The sequence below is a fragment of the Rattus norvegicus genome, chromosome 3 (genome assembly GCF_036323735.1).
Source record: "Rattus norvegicus strain BN/NHsdMcwi chromosome 3, GRCr8, whole genome shotgun sequence".
Taxonomy (NCBI): Eukaryota; Metazoa; Chordata; class Mammalia; order Rodentia; family Muridae; genus Rattus; species Rattus norvegicus.
Genome location: NC_086021.1, coordinates 167,117,901 through 167,139,285, shown reverse-complemented (window position 1 = coordinate 167,139,285; position 21,385 = coordinate 167,117,901). Strand labels below are relative to the sequence as shown.

The following is a 21,385-nucleotide window of genomic DNA, read 5'->3' as shown; positions in this document are numbered from 1 at the left end:
TTTTTTGGAGCTGGGGACCGAACCCAGGGCCTTGCGGTTGCTAGGCAAGCGCTCTACCACTGAGCTAAATCCCCAACCCCTACAGGACAACATTTAACTGGGGCTGGCTTACTAGTTCTAAATTTTAGTCCAATATCATCAAAGCAGGAATCATGGCAGCATCCAGACAGATATGGTGCGGGAGGAGCTGAGAGTTCTACATCTTGTTCTGAAGAGAGCTAGAAGACTGACTGGCTTTCGGGCAGCTAGGAGAAGGGTCTTAAAGCCTATGCCAACAGTGACACACCTACTCCAAAAAGGCCACACCTCTTAATAGTGCCACTCCCTGGGTTAAGTATATACAATCCATCACAGGTCAATCTGAGAAACCAAGAGGTGCAACAGAGAAACTAGGCGGTTGTGGCAACAACAGCGGCTGTGAAGACACAGTATTAAATGCTACAGACAGGGTCAGAATATGGAGTCATGAGACAGACTGACAACTACCCCAGAACTAAAACTGTTACTTTACAAATAACAAAAATCAAATAACTGGAAAGCGGCTCAGCTGTTGAGGGGAATGGCTGCTCTTCTAGGACATGGGTTTGGTCCCCAGCACCCACATCAGGTGGCTTACAACTACTAGAACCAACCCCAGTTCTTAAGATCTGATGCCCTCTCTTTTGGCTTCCAAGGACTCCTGCACACACATAATGCACATAAACTCACGTACACACACACACAAAAATTTTAGTAACAGAAATTCACAACAAAGCTAAAAGGCTACAGTAGCCACAATGGTAAAGGTAAAGCCTGGAAGTTCAGCCTGAGGAGACCTTGCAGCTCCCCACCAAGGTATCATCACAGTGGGGCAGGTCCCACTCTATGGAAACAACTCCCAGCCAGGCTATGCCGGTTAGAATTAAACACTGTGAATAAAGTAAGCACAGAAAGCACCAGGGACAGCATGGAGAACTGAACCTGCCCACTCGTAACCACTATGCTGGTCTCAAGGGTACTCAGAGACCTTCCCTGTTGCTGCGTTGAAATTTACAAAGTTACTGTGTATGCTAAATTTAAAAAAGAAACATAACCACACTTTTCTCCAAATACTACTTCAAGATAAAAAACCCAAAACATGAAACAAATAAACAAGGAGGTGGGCAGAGCCACAATGGCCTGGCTAGTACCTTATGGTACATGGAGCCATCTTAAGTTTCAGTTTTACTCCTTGTAGTAACCAGGAAGTTGTCCTGTACAAAAAGACTAGTTCTGGCCTTGTTTTAAGCCCTACCTTCTGTGTAACTATTTCATTTAGTTTTAAAATTGTGTGTCTGGGTGGCAGGAGTGTAAGTGTAGTTGCCCAAGGAAGCCAGAAGAGGGGATCAGATCCCCTAAAGCAGGAGTTACAGACAGGTTTCATTTAATTTAAAAAAATAATTATTCTTTTAAAAATGATATGTATGCGGGGCAGGGAGGAGTACAAATGAGTGCAGGTATCCCTGAGAAGCCAGGCTGGGTGTCGGCTGGAACCAGCATCACAGGCACTTCTGAGCTGCCAGACAATGGATGCTAGGAACTGATTTTAAGTCCTCTGAAAGAACAGGAAGTGGTTGTGAACAACCAACCCCATGTAGGTGCTGGGTCATGAACCGGGTCCTCTGCAGGAGCAGTGCACACTTGTGACCGCTCAGCCATCTGCTCCACTCCTTACTTTATTTTTTCAGGATAGTCTCATCTTAAGGCTGGCTGGCCCTGAGCTCATATCACAATCCTCCTGCCTCAGCTTTCTGAATTCAGGAATTACAGCAGTGTACACCTGGCATTACAGAAAGAAACAGAGATGTAACTTCTAGACTGCAAAGCATATAACCATGCTGCAATTCCCCTTCCCCAGAGCACCAGCTTCAAGAGCAGAGGCCCAGCTTAACAGCAGGGCATTCACACGACTAAAATAGCACACACAGGGGCAAACAGAGCTAGCTACCACAGCTCAAATGTCTGTTATCTGAACCCTGCTCTTAAAATTATGCTCACTCAAGTCAGTGTTTTAAGTGTCTGCCATTTCCCACAGCTGTCACTAATGCAAACAAGATCACTTAAAAGCCAGAAGCCAGTCCATTCTGCCTAATGAACTCTTCATTATTTACTCCTTAACAAACAAACACTCTTCTTAACTTGGGGCTGAGAGGCTGCATCTGTAAGTTTCAGAAGAGAAAGACAACTCCTAAGACAGGAGTGCAGAGTAGGGGAAGACCCTGAAACACCCTTCAGTATGCAGAAAGACACACAGAAACAGCTCTAGGAATCTTCAGGAAAACCATCCAAACACCCAGAAGGTAGCAGAGGAGGTGCAGGATAAAATGGAGAGGCAGCATGAAGAGAGAAACACTCACAAGGGACCAGAGGAACCCAAACTGCTCATAGCTTCTCTTAGCAAGGAAAGTCATTGTGCAAAGAAATCAAGCGAACAAACCCAAATTTAACAGAAAGAAACAGATCAAAATTAAAGCCAATTCTTGGTAGGCAATAAACTAATGAGATTATGATTTTTTCCTCTTATATATATTAACCAGGTTTCCTCTGGTTTATTATTTTATAAAGAAAACAGAATATTTGGAGAGGAAGAATGGCTAAACAGCAGGCAAGAGCTAGGGGAGAGGTAGAGCCGGCTTACAACCTGTACACACTGTATGTGCCTCAGCAGAATCTCCTTACACACTGCATGTGCCTCAGCAGAGTCTCCTTACACACTGCATGTGCCTCAGCAGAATCTCCTGTACACACTGTATGTGCCTCAGCAGAATCTCCTTACACACTGCATGTGCCTCAGCAGAATCTCCTGTACACACTGCATGTGCCTCAGCAGAATCTCCTGTACACACTGTATGTGCCTCAGCAGAATCACCTGTACACACTGTATGTGCCTCAGCAGAGTCTCCTTACACACTGCATGTGCCTCAGCAGAATCTCCTTACACACTGCATGTGCCTCAGCAGAATCTCCTGTACACACTGTATGTGGCTCAGCAGAATCTCCTTACACACTGCATGTGCCTCAGCAGAATCTCCTGTACACACTGTATGTGCCTCAGCAGAATCTCCGAGGGCTGCTCAGAGGGGGGGTCCAAGGCCGCCAACAATGGGTTGAGGTGCAGCTCACCGGCACAGCACTCGCCAAGCACGAGTGAGGTCCTAACCCTGAGTACCGCATGTACCTGCACTCACACGCAAAGCACTGCATCTTGCTAGACGGCTGCTCTAGATGTAAATCTGGCCTGAACTATTAGGGTCAGCCAAGAGAAAGGATCAAGAGGAATCCAATGCCCCAATGTCCAGCCCCACGACACTCATGGAATCTCAAATACCAACTCAACAAGGAGTCCTCACAGATTGGAGGGAAGCATGAAGAGGGTTGGGGTGGGGAGGTTTCCCTAACAAAGCATGGATGTGGATGGCAAAGCAGGGAGCAAGCCATGGTCTGTTATGGAAAGGACCCAAGCACCAGACGACATGATCACCTGGCAGGAGTGAGCAGAATCGCCTGCTTCAGAACTGTTCTAACCGCCCTTAGAGCTGATAATGCTGGTTTAGTGAGGTCAGAGCTGTGCACTGCAAGGGCGGATATGCAGGACCGGCTTGTGTTTATCTTGGGCCACTTGACTATCCTGACAAGCTCCATGTGAGGCAGATCTAGGCACAGTCACAAAGGCCAGGAGATCTCGCACTGACACTATGACCTTGAACTCCTCATATAAACCTAGAGATTAATTCTTTTATAAAGGACAGGAAGAATTCTTTTATGACTGCCTGCATTTACTATAAGGGACAGTGACATAAGATACTGATTTTGATCATTCGGGAAAGAGGAAGAATGTATTCCAAAGCTGACAGAGGAATTCTCTATCTCCACCTACTGTTTGTCCCATTGTTGAAACAACCATATCTGAGCATCTGCACCCTGAAGAGGAAATGCTGCCAAAGCCAACAGACCATCAGTGTGGTTTAGACATCCCTTGACTGGAGCCAAGAATTTCTCGAGTTGTTAAAACCTGCAGTGCACAGAAATACAAAGAGTTACACAGCAATGCTGGATTCTACATCATTCTGCCCTCCCAGCTGTGTTGTCTCAAGTCAAATTCTTACGGATTCATTACAGGCCAGGAAGAGGTGCCAAGTGCAGAACCAGCAACAGCCCTGAGTTCATCGAGTCATTTCTCCCTTGCCACCAGAGCATGCGCATAGGCAACAGAGGGCAGCAAGGAGCAGAGTAGATTCTCAAACACTCTCAAGTCACTCCAGAACGCTTGTCTGCAGTCACTGCAAACTCCCTGCATAAGGTATCATTGTTTCACAACAAGATGCTTTGGGAACTGTCTAAGTGACTCCACTCTGGCTACTCTCATAGAAGAATAAGATGTCTTTCTGCGTTTGTCTCATGGAATGAAGTTTCAAGAACAAAACCTTACAAACCTGAATGGAAAGTTACTAGATGTGTGTCCTGTATTCTATTCCTGCTCTGTGACTAGCTTCCTCCTCTAGGTCTGACTTCCTTCACTAATTCAGAATCAAATCACATGACCTCTAAAATTCCTTTAGCTCGATAATTCTGTCACCTGGATATCCAGGCATCTGTGTCACTCTGCTTTGTAATAGGGCACCTGGCAAGCTCACAGAGGGTACATATGCATGCCTTCGAGAGATGAGGAGCACTACTGGCTACCGAAAAGTGACATCTGTACTCTCAGTCTGTGGCCATGGAGACTTTTAGACAGGGCTTTCACAATGCCGCACCAGTAAGTGATGCTCTGCCGTGTTTATTATAATTCTGCTACAGAGATTAAAGTGGGCTTAGTGTAAGGCCATCCAGCTCTTATTCACAGACTAAGAAACAAGATCCCACCACCAACAAGAATTAAATGGAACTACTAGTAAAATTCAAATGGCTTTTTTTTTTTTTGCAGAAATTGAAAAGGTGATGGCAAATTCTTAAATTCATTTGGAATTTTAAGAGTTCTTACACAAAACTACACAATGGGAAAACCAAACTGAAGACACGTGCGTCTCACTTTCAGACTTCCTACAGAGCTGAGCACTTAAGTGAGACGCCATCAGTGGGCACGCAGACATCTGCGGTACACCACTGAGAATGAGCACATCTATGGACAATTATTCTTTGACAAGGGTGTCAGGGTATCACACATTCAGTTGGAGGAAATAACAGTCACTTCAACAAATCCTGAGGGCCAAAGGACAGCTTCACTCAACAGCTCCTCACATCATATAGAAACTCAGAACTGATGACAACTTAAATAGAAGAGCTCAGACACCAAAGCTCCTAAAACGCACAATGAGAAATCTTCCTGTCTTGGAATTGGCCAGTGGTTTCTGAGATGCAACACTCAAAAGAAGAGGAACAGGAAAAGCTGGAGTAAAATTAGAACTCATTGAGATAAAATAACTTTCACAGTAGGAGAAAATATATGCAAATCTGTCTGGTAAGAACATAACTATCCAAACACATAAAGAACAGAGAGACTCAAACTGCAAACAAGTCAACCTGAAAGTGTACAAAAGGACTTGAACAGACATGTTTCCAACAAGGACAGCAAAGTCCTGGAACAGGCGACGATGCTCATCACCACTGCTATTCTGAGAAACACCAATCAATCACCACAGGTGAAGGTGCACAGTACCATACGTGGTAAGTACTGCAGGAATGTGAAGAACTGAAGCCTGTACATGAGTGGTGGCAGCAGAAAATGAGGCAGTCATTGTGGGCAATAGTTTGAGATGTGGGTGTCAAAAGGTTAAATTCAGAATCACTATTTGATCTAGCAACCTCAACCCTAGTATAACACATACCAAAGAGAAATGAAAAACATGTTTACAAAAACTTGTATGTGGGGCTGGAAGATGGCACAGCAAATAGTTAGGAACACCCACTGTTCTTCCAGAGGTCCTGAGCTCAATTCCCAGCAACTCATGGTGGCTCACAGTCATCTGTAAAGTGATCAGATGCCCTTTTCTGGTGTGTCTAAAGACAGCTACAGTATACTCACATACATACAATAAATAAATAATTCTTAAAAGAAAAAAAAGACAGACTTGTGACTATCTACAGCAACATTATTCATTATCACAGTAACCAAAAGTAGATATAATTCCAATGCTATTCAATAATGATGACCACATTGTGGCAGATCCAGATAATAGATATCAGCTATTACTATTGCAATATTATCAATCTTTGCAGTAACATTTATCCTCAATAGGAACAAAGTTCGGGTACATGGAACTTTGTGGATAAATCTCAAATTATTACCTAATTGAAAGAAGAGACACAAGTATGTAAAATCCCCAGGAGCAGCGCTGTCCAGACAGAAGGCATATTAGTGGTTCTCAGGAGCAGAGAGGGGGAGGGCACAGGGAGTCACTGCCTAATAGGGATGGGGTTTCCCTCTGCAGTGATGACAATGTTCGAGCCTTTACAGATAGCTGCTCTCTACTTGGAAGCACTAAATGTCACTGAAATGTATGTTCTTTCAAATGGTTAATGTTATGCTATGTAATTTTACCTCAGCCTACAAACAAATCTGTAGCCAGGAATTCACCTAGAGCTCTGTCCTGCATGGCGGTCTTTGCCTGCCATAGACAGCCCCTCCAGGAGATCATGGACACACCATGATTTAATGCACGAAGCTGCTGTTCTAGGAGGTGAGACTGCAGGCACCTGACCTTGTGTTTTGTTTTACTTTAAAGCTTGTACAAGCAGCTTCTCTCCTCCACCTTCCCCCACCCCCATCCTGATAGCTCTGAACAACATATGCACACCACATTTCACCAAAATGACAGACAGGAACTCTGTGTCACCTGCTCAGACTACGACTTGTGAGCTTTAAGCACCTGCTTGGCCTGAGAGTCACCTTTGTCAGCAAGAACAAAGTCCCCTTGCTCTACAGTGGTGTCTGGAGGCTGTTCTGGCACCTCTGGCTTTACCCTTGTCAGTCCACCTGCCTTAGGTCCCACACTGTAGCCCCACACTCTGAGCTGTTGGTGACACGGGTCCCCTCCACAGGCTTCTTTTCCCTTTCTAGGTTTTCTCGGATTAGCACACAAAGCAGTGCAGTCCTTCCTCAGCTTTCCCTTTGACCTTGTTTGTAGATTAGGGAAGTGCTACAGTAGTGCCAACTATGACACTCAGCACAAAAATGGTTAAAAAGGCATAATTTCTAAATGAATCCTAACTCTATTAAAAGGAAAAAGGAAGGGCGCACAGTGGGGAAACCGTATAATTTCTACCACAATTACCTTTACTAATAATACCTTCTCTGCAAGCAGACAGTAAACCTCCAAACCACTGAGTGGACCTAGAAACAGCTCTCTTTATAGGAAAAGGTGACTTCCCAAGGAATCTGAGTCAAGAGCAAGCATTTTCTGAGGAAAAAATATGTCCCTAGTCAAAGAGCATAGTGCCCAACAGACTTCAAGAGGCTAGCTGTAGGCCTGGCGTTCAGAAAGAACTGGAGCATTTGACACTATGCACACTAACAAATATATGATCAAATCAATGTTGTTAATGTGCTCTTCTTGGTCTGTTTCCATGTCGTGAAGGAAAGGAAGCAGGCTTCTGTTCTTCAGGGAAAGCCTTGCTCCTGAGACGCTCCTCCAGCATCTTAACATCTGTGCACATGCCTCCATAGGTGAACAGGTGAACGGTTATTCCCTGAAGACACAGGCTCTCCAGTGCCTAGGTCCATACACGGTAGTCTCTTCGCAAAGTGCCAGGCCTCTGGCTGCTCTCTTGCCAGTTCCTCTTACAAAAAGGGTTTACTCTCAGCAGGGATTATCTTAAACTACAACCAGAACTGTTGTCTTAACCCCATTAGCTAGCCAGCTCCATCTATGCTATTCACACAATTCACTGTGCAATTTCCTTCTGTGAGCCACAATGGGTCCCCCTCCCCTTTAGATTCTGATCTAGCATCCCCTTCAAGGTTCAGAAGCCACTGGAAACCCAAAATAAAGTTATCAATGAAAGAGAGAGATGCTTGCTATCTGAAGGAAAATACAAAGTTAAAAGAATACAGAAAAACTTGACTGTTACCTAATTAGAATCGTGGGGAAAGAGTCCCAAGGAAACAACTCTATGTCTAAGAGTGCGGCATTTACAGTGAGAAGGCAATGAAAGGTTTCCCAACAGCTTTAACTGGCCTTCTGATTTGGTGGTGTTAAGGACTGATTATATTCTGCAAGGAAAATGGAGGGATATGCAGCACTGAGCCTTCACTCAAACTGTACACTGGGTGTCACCATCCTCATCAGGACAGAATGGAAGGAACATCTGTCTACTACAAGGAGTGAGAGGAAGCCTTAAATTCAGAAGAGCAGACTATTTGTGTCTGCATGGACGAAGAGCTAATGTCATCCCTCAGCCTTTTATATTTTATCTAGTCATTTGCTTTTTAAATGGAAGCAAACTTCATTTTAGTTTCCCAATGAATGGTCCAGCCCAGCCAGCTGGTTGACATGGTTTGGGACAGGAACCCTGAGCTCTGACTGCCTTGTGGTGCCAGGATCTTCCTCCTCCATCCTCAAGTGCTGGTTCCAATGTCACGCCATTTGGTGACTAGCAACAACTGAGCTGCCAAAGCCACAGAATGACTGACCTCTGATCTTCTGTACCTCAGAACTTCTTGGGGTACCCAGTAAGCTACCTATTCTGCAGAAGAAGCCCCACCCAAACCCACCCCAACCAACAGACAGTTAATTAGAAATGGGGAAGCGACAGAACAAAGAGTTAACTGGCTCTACAACAGTCTCCTTCTCAAAGACTGTCCTCTATGGTGCCTTGCCACGTTCCACCCAACAACAGCTGCTCATGATAATCAATGTCTGACAGATCAGAGAAAGCCCTTAATGTGTCGCCAAGGGGCAGTTCAACAGATGGCACGATGACTTACAACCAGAATCATTAATTACAATCTCTTATTAGTCCCAGGGTACAGTGAAAATGCTTCCTCAGTGAAAGAGGAGCGCTGCAGATAAATGGCCGTCTGCTCCTGCTGATGACGTTTCCTTTAGGACTTGTGGTCAGTGCTGAATCTACATGAAAGCCACACTACTGTGCATCTGTCTCTTATCTGCCACACCAAGCTGGCCAGGCATTTGAAGTCCCCCGCACCTCTAGCCATTACAACTCCCATAATCACTGTAGGGAAGGGTAAGGTACTGCCTCTCCAGGCAGCTGAACACAGAATGTAGAATGCACATCACTAGAGCTAGCTCAGTATTCCCTCCCTCTATACAGAACATTCCCCCACTGGAAGAAGGGTGGCCTTCTACTGAGGGGGTTCTTTGAGCTGTTTCCTGTGGTCACTATGACATTCTCCAGCTCAGCCCCATGTCTTCCTCTGCTACTCTTTTCCATGTATCTTTTAAACAAAGAGAAGAAACTAAGAAGAAGCTAAGAAATGCAGTCTAACAAGTGGGACAGGAAACCCCAGACAGCCACAGTGCTGGCTCTGCTCCCCAGGGACAAGGAGCTAAGCTGAATTAAGAAGCCAGACAGCAAAGGGACGACTCTAAACCCCTCCTTGCTGGAGACACTGAGGAACATGGCCTCAACTCAGGAAGAATGGGTTTCTGCCCACCATTGGAGTCAGGCTACACAAGCAGACTAAACTTTCAAACTATGTACAGGCAGGGCTTGCAGGCAGGTGACTTCCTGGCCTTAGCATATGTACATGCCAGAACTAAACTTCAAAACAACTCAGATTCCCAAATACAACCAGTAAGTACCCTTTGGTTTTGCTAACCCTTATGTACCTCAACTTATAATTTCTCAACAATACACTGAGGCAATTCTAAGATCCTAAACGCAGTGACTGAGAGGCCCCTGTTTTCACAGTCTGAGTTTTTCTTTCCTGGACATATAAAACCATGACTTCAACTTCTAACAAGGCTCCGGTAATTATGGTTACTGGATGAATGCTCCCGTCTCATTTGTTTTCAGAAGATAAAAAGGTTGATCCAGGAATAACATGGGATGTAGGAAAGGGGGGAGGGGGTGCAGTGATCAGGCAGTCGGGTCTGCCCTGCAATGTACTCACTTCTAGCTTTTTCTCCTTTTCTGACAAAACCTCTTTTTGGTTCTGGGTGTACTCCACCAGCATCCGAGCCAGCTGGCGCCGGTCTTCCAGTTCCGCTGCCAGGCGCCCGTTATATTCCGCTAGTAACAGACATGCTTCATCTACTGTTTTTGAAAGACGTTCAGCTGCCTCTTTGTCTGAATACAAATAAGAGCAGAAAACAACACACACGAATCACACAGGTATGAGTGCAAACATTCCTGAGAGGAGGTTCAGAGTCCAAGAATAAACCAGAACCCATGAACCAACAGTGCTGGGCTAGCCAAGAATCCAACTGCACCAACTCTGTCAAGAAGACACATTCTCAACTGCCTGAAGTGAGGCAACTGGACAGGGCGGGAAAGCTGGCTGGCTGAAGAGCTTCAGCAAAAGCTCTCCAAACAAAACCAGCAGAAAGGCACTCAAGAGTCATCTGTGAAATGATTTCTCTTGCCTCTCAGGAGATGAAATATGTTTGCTTATATTACTACATTAAGAATACTTTCCCTACTGTTCCAAAGAAACAGAGCAAGCGCTCATGTCTTAGGTTTACAGACACTGAGAGAAAACAGAAGTTTTGTGAGAGCTTTAGAATGTGGTCTCAGAAGCTCATCTGTAGGACTCTGTTTGCCAGAGAAAGAGAGTCTAGAACCTGAGAACAAGCTCATCCTCCCCACTTGCAAAAAGCAGGGCTTTTCAAATGTACATAAACATGACCCTCGATGGAAAGAGTGAAAACACACAAGCAGCAGCCCCACGTATGGTGAGCGGCACACCATTCCAGCCCTCATTGGAGGGCTGCCACCAATCCCAGTCAGCCTGGGTTACATAGCAAGATCCAAAGAGAGAAGGAAAGGAGAAAAATTCCTTTTCTTACTATGTGCTGTATTTTCAAAGTATTGCTCATCATGGACTAAACTGACTTCATGTCCAAAAAAATGGCTTGTCACCTACCTGTTGGGGGGAGAAAAAGAACAAACCCTGAAGTGTGAGCAAGGGCATCCTTGGAAGGAGGTGGTAAACGAAGGCTGGTGTAGCGAGTGAGCAGTGACAAAGAGAACTCAGAACATAAAGAGCTGCTGTAACTGTGCTGCTGGCCGGAGTTTAAACACATGCATCTTGCTTTAAAAGGTCTTTGGGGACTGAAGAGATGGTTTAGTGGCTAAGAGCACTTACTGCTGTTGTAGAGAACATGGGTGCGGTGCCCAGCACCCACATCAGGTAGCTCACAATCCAGAGGGTCCAATGCAATCTCAGCACCTCCATACATGCTATGTGGTACATATAAACGCATGCAGGTATGCACATACACACAAATGTTAAAGTAAATAAAATCAAAAGGTCTTCTGGGTAAAAATAGCAGGTTGAGGCTTTGAAACAAATGGCACCAGATCTGCCAGCAGTTACACAGACAATCTGGTGACACAAATCTGAGAGCCCTTGGTATTTTTTAAGGCAGTGGAATTTAGGAGTTTCTAGCGTAGAACAGCCATCTGGCCCTTTCTTGCCTCTGTGAACAGAGGAAATGAGCTGCTGAGGGCTCTCCAATGGGAACCCATGCCGAAGATCATGCTCTGGCGTCAGGGCTGGAGAACAACACTGGGAAGGGAGGGAGCAAGACAAAGGTGGGACAAGGGACTGTGCAGAGGGCCGGGAACCACTGCAGTGCTCCAGACTCTGCTAGTGCTGCCTGCAGACAAGCTTGAACGTGGCTGCTTTCAGCTTGGTCAGTCCTTGACTATTGATCTCTTTATAACAGTAATTAAGATGCTAGAGTCCTGTGGCAAAAAAAAAAAAAAAAAAAAAAAGAGGCAAGGAACACCAATTCTTAAGAGATAATATTTTTTAAAGAGTCAATTCTCACCCTCAAGAACTTGTATAAGGAAACCAGACCATTTATACAAGTAATTGCAACCCAGAAACATAGCGTTTTTTATCACTCAAGAATTACACAGGGCTGGAGAGATGGCTCAGTGGTTAAGGGCATTGACTGCTCTTCCAGAGGTCCTGAGTTCAAATCCCAACAACCACATGGTGGTTCACAACCATCTGTAATGAGATCTGGTGCCCTCTTCTAGTATGTCTGAAGACAACTATGATGTACTTATATATAATAAATAAATCTTTAAAAAATAAAATTACACAAAGCCACAGTGGGCTGGAACTGAAATCAGAGTCTTGCTCAGCCATGGTCATTGAAGCTTCCTGCTGTAGGAGAACATATACAGACCCACAACTGGACAATGTGCTTAGAGCGAGAGACTTTGGAACACCCAGGTCTAAATGGGATATCTTCATCTAATCCCTTCCCTCAGAGCTCAGAGAGTCAGCGGGAATGGAGGACACCAATGTAACAGTGTCTTCCAAACATGGCAGGACCGATGCACATATGAACTCAAAGAGACCGTGACAGCATGCACCAGACCTACACAGGTCCAAGCCAGACGGGGGCCCAGTGCTGAGAGAGGAAGCAGACAAGAGCCCCAATGCCTAACTACCTCCACGTGTCAAATGCTTGCAAAGAAAAATTATTTTCTCCAGTAGATGTCTAATACAAAACGTATTTAATGGTACTTTAGGAGATGTTCTGTCTTGAAATGCTTTGTTTGGGTAACTTATCTATCTTACTGTCCTTTGCTTATATATTATGGTTCCTGACTTTCTAATTTTATAGGTTTTATGTCTGTGTATATATGTGTTTCTTATGTTCTTCCCCCAATTTTTGTTTTCAACCTATTATTATTATTATTTTGGCTTTTGGGACAGGGTTTCTTTATGTAGCCTTGGCTGTCCTGGGATAAGCTCTGTAAGCCAGGCTGGCTTTGACCCCAGAGCTCTATAGTGAGGATTCTGGAATTTTGGTTTTGTTAAAAACAAAACAAAACAAACAAGATACATGATAAAAGCATGTTTTGTTTAATCCGGCTATGGGGACACAGGACCACATGCAGCAGCTGTGTATGATCTGCCTCGTGCTCTAGCGAGCGTGCCTTTGCCGGCCACAGACAGTTTCTCCACTGTGTGACACTGGAGTCTGGGAGCTCCTCAGAGCCTGTAAATGCTGGAGCCCTGCTGGGCGGGGCGGGTGGCTGTTGGTTTTCAGGAGTGTTAGTTCTAGTTCGTTAGTTAGTAGTCAGGCTCCGAGAAGAAGTTAGAATCAGAGATCTCTCTCCCCTTCACCCCTTCTCTCCTACCTAGTGAAAGAGGAATCGGGAAAGAAGAACTCCTGCAGTAGCCAGCCAAGGCCAGTTACAAAGCTCCGCCTGCCTCTGTCCCAAATTCTAGGATTAAAGGCACACATGCCACCACTGCTCAGTCTGTCTTTTTGTTTGTTTGTTTGCTTAAATTCTGGTTTATTTGTTCTTTTATTTACTGCTTGCTTTCAAAATAGAGAAAGTGTGGAGTTGATTGGTGGAGAGTTGGGGAGGCTCTTGGAGGAGATGAGGGACGGGAACTGTGATCAGAATACAGTGTAGGAAAAAAATCCTTTCAATTACAAAGCGGGGTAGGCACTACAGAAAAATGCAGTCCAAATGTAGAAGAGGATCTTGCCTGGGGCCAACAGTGGCTGTGCTTTGGTCTGCCCTCACCATGCCTTGGTGGGCTGGAGAATCCTGCAAACCTGGCTGACTCACTCAAACACCCAGTTTCTGAGAGTCCTCCAAGCTTGCTTTCCCTGTCTCCCTAGCAGCTAGCTCTCGCCAGCTACTAACTCACCTCCTCGCTCCCTTTAACAGTGATCTCAAGAGGCACTTACAGTCCCTATAACCAGCCCCTCTCTCCTATGTCAACAAGTTTACCCCAGTGAGCCTTCCAAATTCTCATGCATGACCTTCCTAACACCTACAAAATCCCTGAGCTCTTGCCTCCTGCACTGGTTCTCAGACAGAAGGAGATAAGATCCACCCTCAGCCCCTAAGTTTGTATTCTTAGTAGGAAGGTGTCATTCATAGTGTTGGAATATTCATCAGCTGAAGAGCAGTAGAGGAAAAGTGGAGTTCTGGGAGTGAGATCAGCGTTTTCAATAAGGAGGTTGGGCTGTCCCAACACAGATGTGGTAAAATACAAACCCAAAGCAAGGGAGGCTCAAAGACTCCCACAGCAGAAAGCTTTCCCTGATCACCTTGATCCCTTTAGAGATTCACTGCCCACCAACTCTGCCTTCTCCTTAACATTTAATACCAAAAAGGCTATGGGCATGACACCAGGAACACTATTATATATACAGTGAGCCTCAAAGATATGCCAACTGAAGGGAGTTATTGCATTATGAACGTTGACTTCCTCTAGGTGAACAAGGAACAAGCCAAAGAAGTAGCCAGCTCAAGGAGATGAAGGGAAATGACCTGTGGAGCGAATGGGATGAAAGGACTGGGCTTTTGCAGTGAGAAGACCGTGTGATCTTGGTCAAGACATCTAGCTTCTTAGAGTCTCAATCCCTTCCTACACATGAGAATACAACTCTTCAAAGACTCATGAGGCATACATAGAGTACCGCACAAGGCATGCTCTTTACAAGATTGGTTCATACTGCACTCCCTTCTTCAACACCTACAACTCTTGACACTGAATCATCTTCAGGCTTGTCAGTGTGCAATACATTAAACAACGTAGCCCTCTACCATACATTTCTGTTAGCAGTTCATAGTCTATCCCTTCCTGGCCTCCACTGTTCCACAGATACACAATTTGCACTGGTGCCAAATCATCTTATTCAGAGAGTGATGGGCTATGGCATCCCAGCATTTCTGCTCTAACTTCAAATCACTACTCAATTTGTTTAGAAAGCTTCTTTTCTTTGTAGTTTATTTTTGCCTATTTAAGATTTTTGTTTGTTTCTTATTTGTATGAGTGTCTGCCTGCATGTATGTAAGTATATCAGCAATGTCTGGTGCTGAAAGAGGTCAGAAGATGGCATCAGATCTCCTGGAACTGATGTCAGAAGCAAATGAGTGACTATGCAGATGCTGGGACCCAAACCCAGGTCCTATGAAAGGGCAGTAAGAGCTCTTAACCACTTAACCATCTCTCTGGTCTCAAGATTTATTGTATGATTTTTATTTATATGTATGAGTATATATAAGCATGCTGTATGTGTGCGAGTATTCATAGAGGCCAAAAGAGTACATCAGATACCCTGAGCTGTGGTTAAAGGTATTGTTAGCTGCCCAGTGTAGGTGTGTGAAATGGAGCAGGAACTACTCTTACTGTGGAGCTACCTGCCCAGTCCCTCCAAGAGCTTTCACACACAAAGATGGCAGAATACCCAACATCACACAGAATGCCTCTACCTACAGACTAAGCATGACTTCAAATGGCTCCTTCTTTCTTATTTTTCACCTTCTCACCTGTAATTTTTTCCAGCAGGGACACATCCTGCACTTCCTGGGGCAGGGAAGCAATCTTCTGTCGAACAGTAGCATCCCCTGATGCTGCATTTTCCAGATCCTGCAAAGCTTTGATTAACTCCTCAGTCTAAAGGGCAAAGGCAAACAATATTATCCATTAAGACATAAAGAGGTTAAAGAGAAACAGCCAGAGACAAATGACAAAAATCATCATTCTTAGCATTAAAAACAAGCCAAAAGTCACACAAACAACTGTCATTAGTTCCAGAACTTTGTGGATGGAAATGATATGGATTCTAAATGACATAAAATTGTTTTAGGTCTACAAACACATAAATAAACCTCTATAGAATTCTGTTAAAATTAAAGAGCATACTTTTGGCAACGGAAGAATATGGATTCTAGTTCATGGTACTTAATTGCAAATGAAGCATTATTTACAGTATAAAAGTCTATAATATAGAAAAAAGGCATAAATGCCAGATGCTGAACAGCTGTGTGTTGGCTGATTAAATTCTTTCTAGAGTTTGCTTTACAAAATAAAAATCCCTGCCAATATTAAAACGTCAAATAAATTAACTCATTAGGAATTTAAAACAAGAAAAGTATGTCCTCTGTCTGTGGTGAAAGCCCAGGGTGCTGATGGGTGACAGAGCACAGGGACCTAAGGACGGCTGCTCTGCAGGCAATAATCAGATTACCCTGAAGTGGATCAGCCAAGCTCTTCCTCTTTAAAGGGTTTAGATGCAAAGATCTGACCTGACATTGCCATTATTAAATCCTGTGTAATCCATCGTTTTAACACTACACAGCGCACATGTGCACACACATGCATGCATGCACTCATGTGCCCTATTTATCTATCCTATGTCCTGACCACGCACAACCATGTAGAAAGATTAACACAAGGCAGTCTCAGTCAACAAATGGCACAGACAGCCAAGTGTGACGGACAGCATACAGCTGTCACCCAGCAATGGGAAGCTGAGTCAGGTCTCACTACATAGCCAGGCTGATCTTGAACTTATAATCAATCCTCCTGCCTCAGAGTCCCTCGTACTAGTAGTACAGGTATAATCTGGCCATAGCAGGAAGATCTCAAGTTTAAAGCCAGTTGGCATTACACAGTGAGACTCTACTTTAAATCATTAAAAATAAAACAAACCAAAAAAGGACAATGACTTTGAATTACGACATCTTAATTCAAATTAAGATACTTGGCAAGTTACTTAAATGCCACTTAATCTGTTTTGTGGGTTTTTTTTCCTTTGACAATAAACAGATGAACCACATCAAGTTTGTCTCACAAGGAACTGTGTGAGGCAAATGTATCTTCAAAGACTATCCCTGCTGCCTACTTATAACGGAGTGCAGTAAACTTACTATCCATGGCTACAAGACATACCTTAGATAATAAGTTATTTGCTTATGAACAAGAATGCATCAGCAACAGGAACAGCAAAGTGCCTCCGAACATCTTTATTATGTCCTATAAGTCTACTTTTAGAGTATTTTTAACTTTTAGAAGACAAAATAAAACATAAACCCATTGTAAAGTCAAGATGTAAAAGGCAGGGCGAAGTCAGATGTCTGGGAAGCTGAGTGTGCTACTGTGGTTGCTGCCCTTTGACAAGCCACACTACTAGTAACAGCACCACCTCGTGGCCACTCCTTCAGTTAAGGAGTCACTTTGTGCCTGGAGTCACATACCAAGAGGGGCCCTGCAGAAGGATCTTGGGGAGAGTAGCTTCCAGGGTAGTCATCATCTTCCTCCTCCTGTATCTGCTGAAAAGTTCGTTTTAGAGACTTCTTCTCTTCCGCTGCTAGGGAAAATAAAGGAACAAGCGTAAGCTGCATGTCTTACCTATATAAGTATCCAGTGCTCTGTACAGTGACCACAGGCAAAAGCTGGGGGGAGAGGGGGTTGTTTATCCTCAGAATTGGATTCATGCTAGCTTTCTTGCCAGTTATTTTAAATTGGTGTAGCTCCTTATGTTATTGAAAAGACAAAAAGTTCCCAGTCTGTCATTTCAGATTGACTCTTCCAGTCCAAGGAAATGCTACTGGAAGTGGTATGTCCCAATTATCATAATTAGAACCTTCCTCCCTTCAAAAGAAGTAAACAGTAAAATGCTAAGACGCATGAGGCAACATGATGAAATAAAGCAACATGTATGAGGGAGACAGTGAACACACTGTACCACACACACTGCACGTGAAACAGTTTTACACTTCCAAGGATCACTGCAGAAAATAAATAGGAGGGAGAGATTCATCAATTAAACTGTCAGAGATTTCAAGTACAAGTACCCTGTAAACTCTTTCTTTAAAACCAGAATAAACCTAATTTTATTATAAAAATGAAAACCCCAAACCTATTACTGAGAAATGTGATTGTACTACTGGAAGAAATTATTTACATTTCCATTCTAGAGTTAACTACTTCTGAGGCTGGCAAGCTGCATTCTTTATTATCTGTCCCCTGTGCCTTTACATGATCATGATAGATGTGCTAATTCTAAAATCATTTCTATGGCATCACATTGGGCAACACAAAACAAGCACAAACAACTGAGGGAAATAAATCTAAATGATAAATCTGCATTTAACAGAAATGTTAGACACCAAATATGTGCAGGGCATTGCAATGGCTTCTTTACCATCATCTTTCCAACAGTTTTAACAGAGCGTTACAAGAGGAACAGGACCAGGGAGGCTAAACGGCTCTCTGGCGTGACAGCTTCGCCACGACTCGGGCTGTACGCAGACACAGTTATCTGTTAAAGGGGGCACCAGGCACCCCCCTTGGAACTTGTTGCATGTAACTCGCCAGGAAGGTGTGCACACGTTCACTCTCGTCTCACCTGGAACCAAGGATGGAGCTCCTGTTTTCTATCTTACACACTAATTAGCTAAGTTGTGACAGGAAGGCCAGGCAATAGCATCAATTTTTTTTTTTTTTTTTTTTTTTTTGCTTGTTGGAGAGGAGAAACTAGGCAGCCACATTTACGATGGAGGCTGCCTTTGTTTCCCACAATGCTATTGCAGAGAACAGCTCTCTCAGGTTCACTCAGCAGCACACTTCAGGTCTCACTGTTAACTCTGAGCCTGGGATGAAGTGATTTTTCTAATATTTCAGTTCCCAAATCACAAATCAATAACCAATCTCTCTCCTTCTGCAATGTCTATCAATGACAGGCACATCAGTTCCTCAGCTGTGCCATCCCATTTCTCAGTGACAGAAACCATCTGACATTTCATAACAATAGTAAGTAGAGAATTGGCCATAAAAATGAAAGCACAACAAAGAAGCTATAACAGAAGCCATGGTGGGTCCGAATCTGAAAGGCACGAAGAGGAGCGGAGAGGCAGACGCCGCAGAGGAGCCTGGTGATGCCAAGTTGGCAGCAAAAGTGAAGAGAGGGGATGATGGCGGAAGTGACCCCACAGAAACACTTGACAGCACAGCAACTCTCAGGGTGTGTCTAGTGACAAAGCCGCGTCTCAGCTGGACAGACGCTGGAGACAATTGTGGGTCTGAGGCTAGTCAGGACTACACAGCAAGCCCTGCCTCAAAGTAAAGTAAAGAGTAAATAAATAAAAGTAAAAAGAGGATGCTAGCTCACTGGCAGAACACTTGGCTGACACACGTGAAGTCCTTTGTGAAAGCCCCAGCCTTCAAAAACTATTAAAAATAAAAAGGAACTCTCTTAGTACTTTAAGACAGCTCAAATTTCTCTCCATATATTTTGTTACAGGGAAAATTACTTTATTTCAACATTTCTATTTTCTGTTTTTCTCTAGTGCTAAGATTGGCATTTAGGGTCTTGCCCTTCCAGGCTTAGCCTTTTACTCAGCTTCATCCTAGATAATGGTTTATGGTGAGAGGACCTTTCCTCTGCAGCTTAAGCTGGCTCAGGCTGGTCTCAAGCTAGCAATCCTCCTGTCTCTGTCTCCTGAGTCCTAGAACTTCAGGAATGTATTACTGTGCATAAAAGCAACTCTTAGTTTTACTGTCTTTTTCTGTTCATTATACATTTGTAGCCAGCATTTTAGCTGACAAAAAAAGGGGCGCAGAACTGCGATTTTCTACATGGAGCAAGTTCTTTTTTGCATAGTTCCCATTTACATGGTCACTTTTAGTTCTGAAATGCAAAGATCAGTATATGAAGTAGAAAACCCGCTAGCATATGGTCTCCATGTGAACCTCACAGAACTGTGTGCACAGTAGCTGCTTAATGTGGCATGTGGTATGACCTGCACATACTTAGCCACTACAGCAAAACTCACACAAAAGGGGTTCATCAGATATGAACATGAGAGCAAAATAAAACAGTGTGTGGAACTGAAGAGGTAGCTTAGTGGTTAAGAGAACTGGCTGTCCCAGTGAGACCAGAAGGGGCAGTGACTAGGATGTGAAGTGGGAAAAGCACTGGCTACTCTTGCAGAGGACCCAGGCTCTGTTACTATTATCCACATCGCAGCTCACAACTGTCTATAACTCCAGTTCATATATACGTAATGAAAAATTTAATTAATAAAATAAACAAATAGAAATATTTTTTAAAGTTCCGAAAAATCTCTTATTGTAAAGGCAAACTCTACAAGTTGCCTGAAGATAATGAATTACCCTCGAATCAATACTGCAATATAAAAGAACTATTTAGATTTGGAAATGAACCTTTTGGGAAGTCATAGGTATTTGAAAGAATGGTATAAATGATTTTGATCATCTAGGTCCTGAGAAGACCAGAGTGAGCTGCCAAGATCAGAATACCCAGGGAGCCTGTTGGGTGTCTGACTTTAAAAGATAAAGGGGAAGAAGAACAATCTTTAGACAAATGACACCAGCACATGTCACTACTAACCTGCAAACAAAATCCAAACCCCAAAGGAGCCACTTCCAACACTGCCCACATCTGGGATGGCTCCCTGTGGAGCACAGTTGTTTTTTACTCCTCTGTACTCTTCCAAAGCATCTAGCACAGCCCCACATACACGTGTAGCAAGGCCTGAACACACATTCCAACATAGGCTTCAAGCTTCCTTTAAGGCAAGAGATTCCCTGCTTGCCCCAGGCACTACTGAATGAGTAGGGTACAGACAAAAATGCTGGATATTTTCTCAAAACTGTAAGAGTGAAATTCCCAAAGGTCACAATGCTGTCACTAGCAGAACCCAAAGCAAGAAACAGCTTGCTTTTCAGGAGCATTTTTTAGCAGCTTTAAGTAAAACAACAATGGCCTGAAGCCCCAAAGCACTTTCTTAGAAAGCCTCTTCCATTTACTGTAAAGTGTATGCAATGTTAGCTGTCGGGAAAAGACTGTGAAGAGAACAAGCAAAGGGTTGGAAGCAGGCACTGTCACCTGTGCTAGTCCTGGGAGGCTGGACAGCAGAAGTGTGTACACAGTACCAGAGAACAGGAGGGGATGGCTGCATGGCCCACAGCAAGGAAGGCTTGGGAGCCGAGTGGCAACCTTTAAGAATGCACTGCCACAGTGAGAGGGACAGGCTACAAAGACGTGCACATGTGCAGAGAACGAGAGCTGGCAAAGCCTCCAAAGGACACTGAGAAACAGCCTGGCCAAAGAGCCAGGAGCACCACCAGGGACGGGCTGGAAGAAGAATCTCAAGGTGGCCTAGTTTAAATCAGAAAGGCATCTCAAATGGTTAGTACCTAGTACTCAGACTCGCTCCTTAGCAGTAAGTAGAGACAGAGTCTGAACAGGGTGACAGTTTAGAAAGATGTCATGTCAGCTAGGAGTAACCCAGGGCTAACCAGAGACTGAAAAACCAAACATTTGAACTTACCCTTTAAAGAAATAAATAACACAAACTTTAAAATTTACATATGTACTTCGCAAAGATACCCTGAGTTCAGTAAAGATGGAAATCAATATAGACAAAAATCTGATAGTCATCAAAGTAT

The 21,385-nt window shown here is 44.0% G+C and overlaps 1 protein-coding gene across 5 annotated transcripts in view; it reads right to left on the bottom strand.

Moving 5' to 3' along the window:
* Positions 1-21,385, bottom strand: part of Rprd1b (regulation of nuclear pre-mRNA domain containing 1B) — a 46,276-nt gene that overhangs the window by 9,899 nt on the left and 14,992 nt on the right. For 3 of the 5 annotated variants that reach the window (NM_001098727.1, XM_039105091.2, XM_039105092.2), the window contains 3 exons: positions 17,167-17,279; positions 15,457-15,583; positions 10,091-10,266 (listed from right to left, as the gene is read on the bottom strand). In NM_001098727.1, coding sequence (NP_001092197.1) covers positions 10,091-10,266; positions 15,457-15,583; positions 17,167-17,279 — 416 coding nt within the window. The remainder of the gene's footprint in view (positions 1-10,090; positions 10,267-15,456; positions 15,584-17,166; positions 17,280-21,385) is intronic. The other 2 variants (XM_006235412.3, XM_039105089.2) reach the window with 2 other exon arrangements.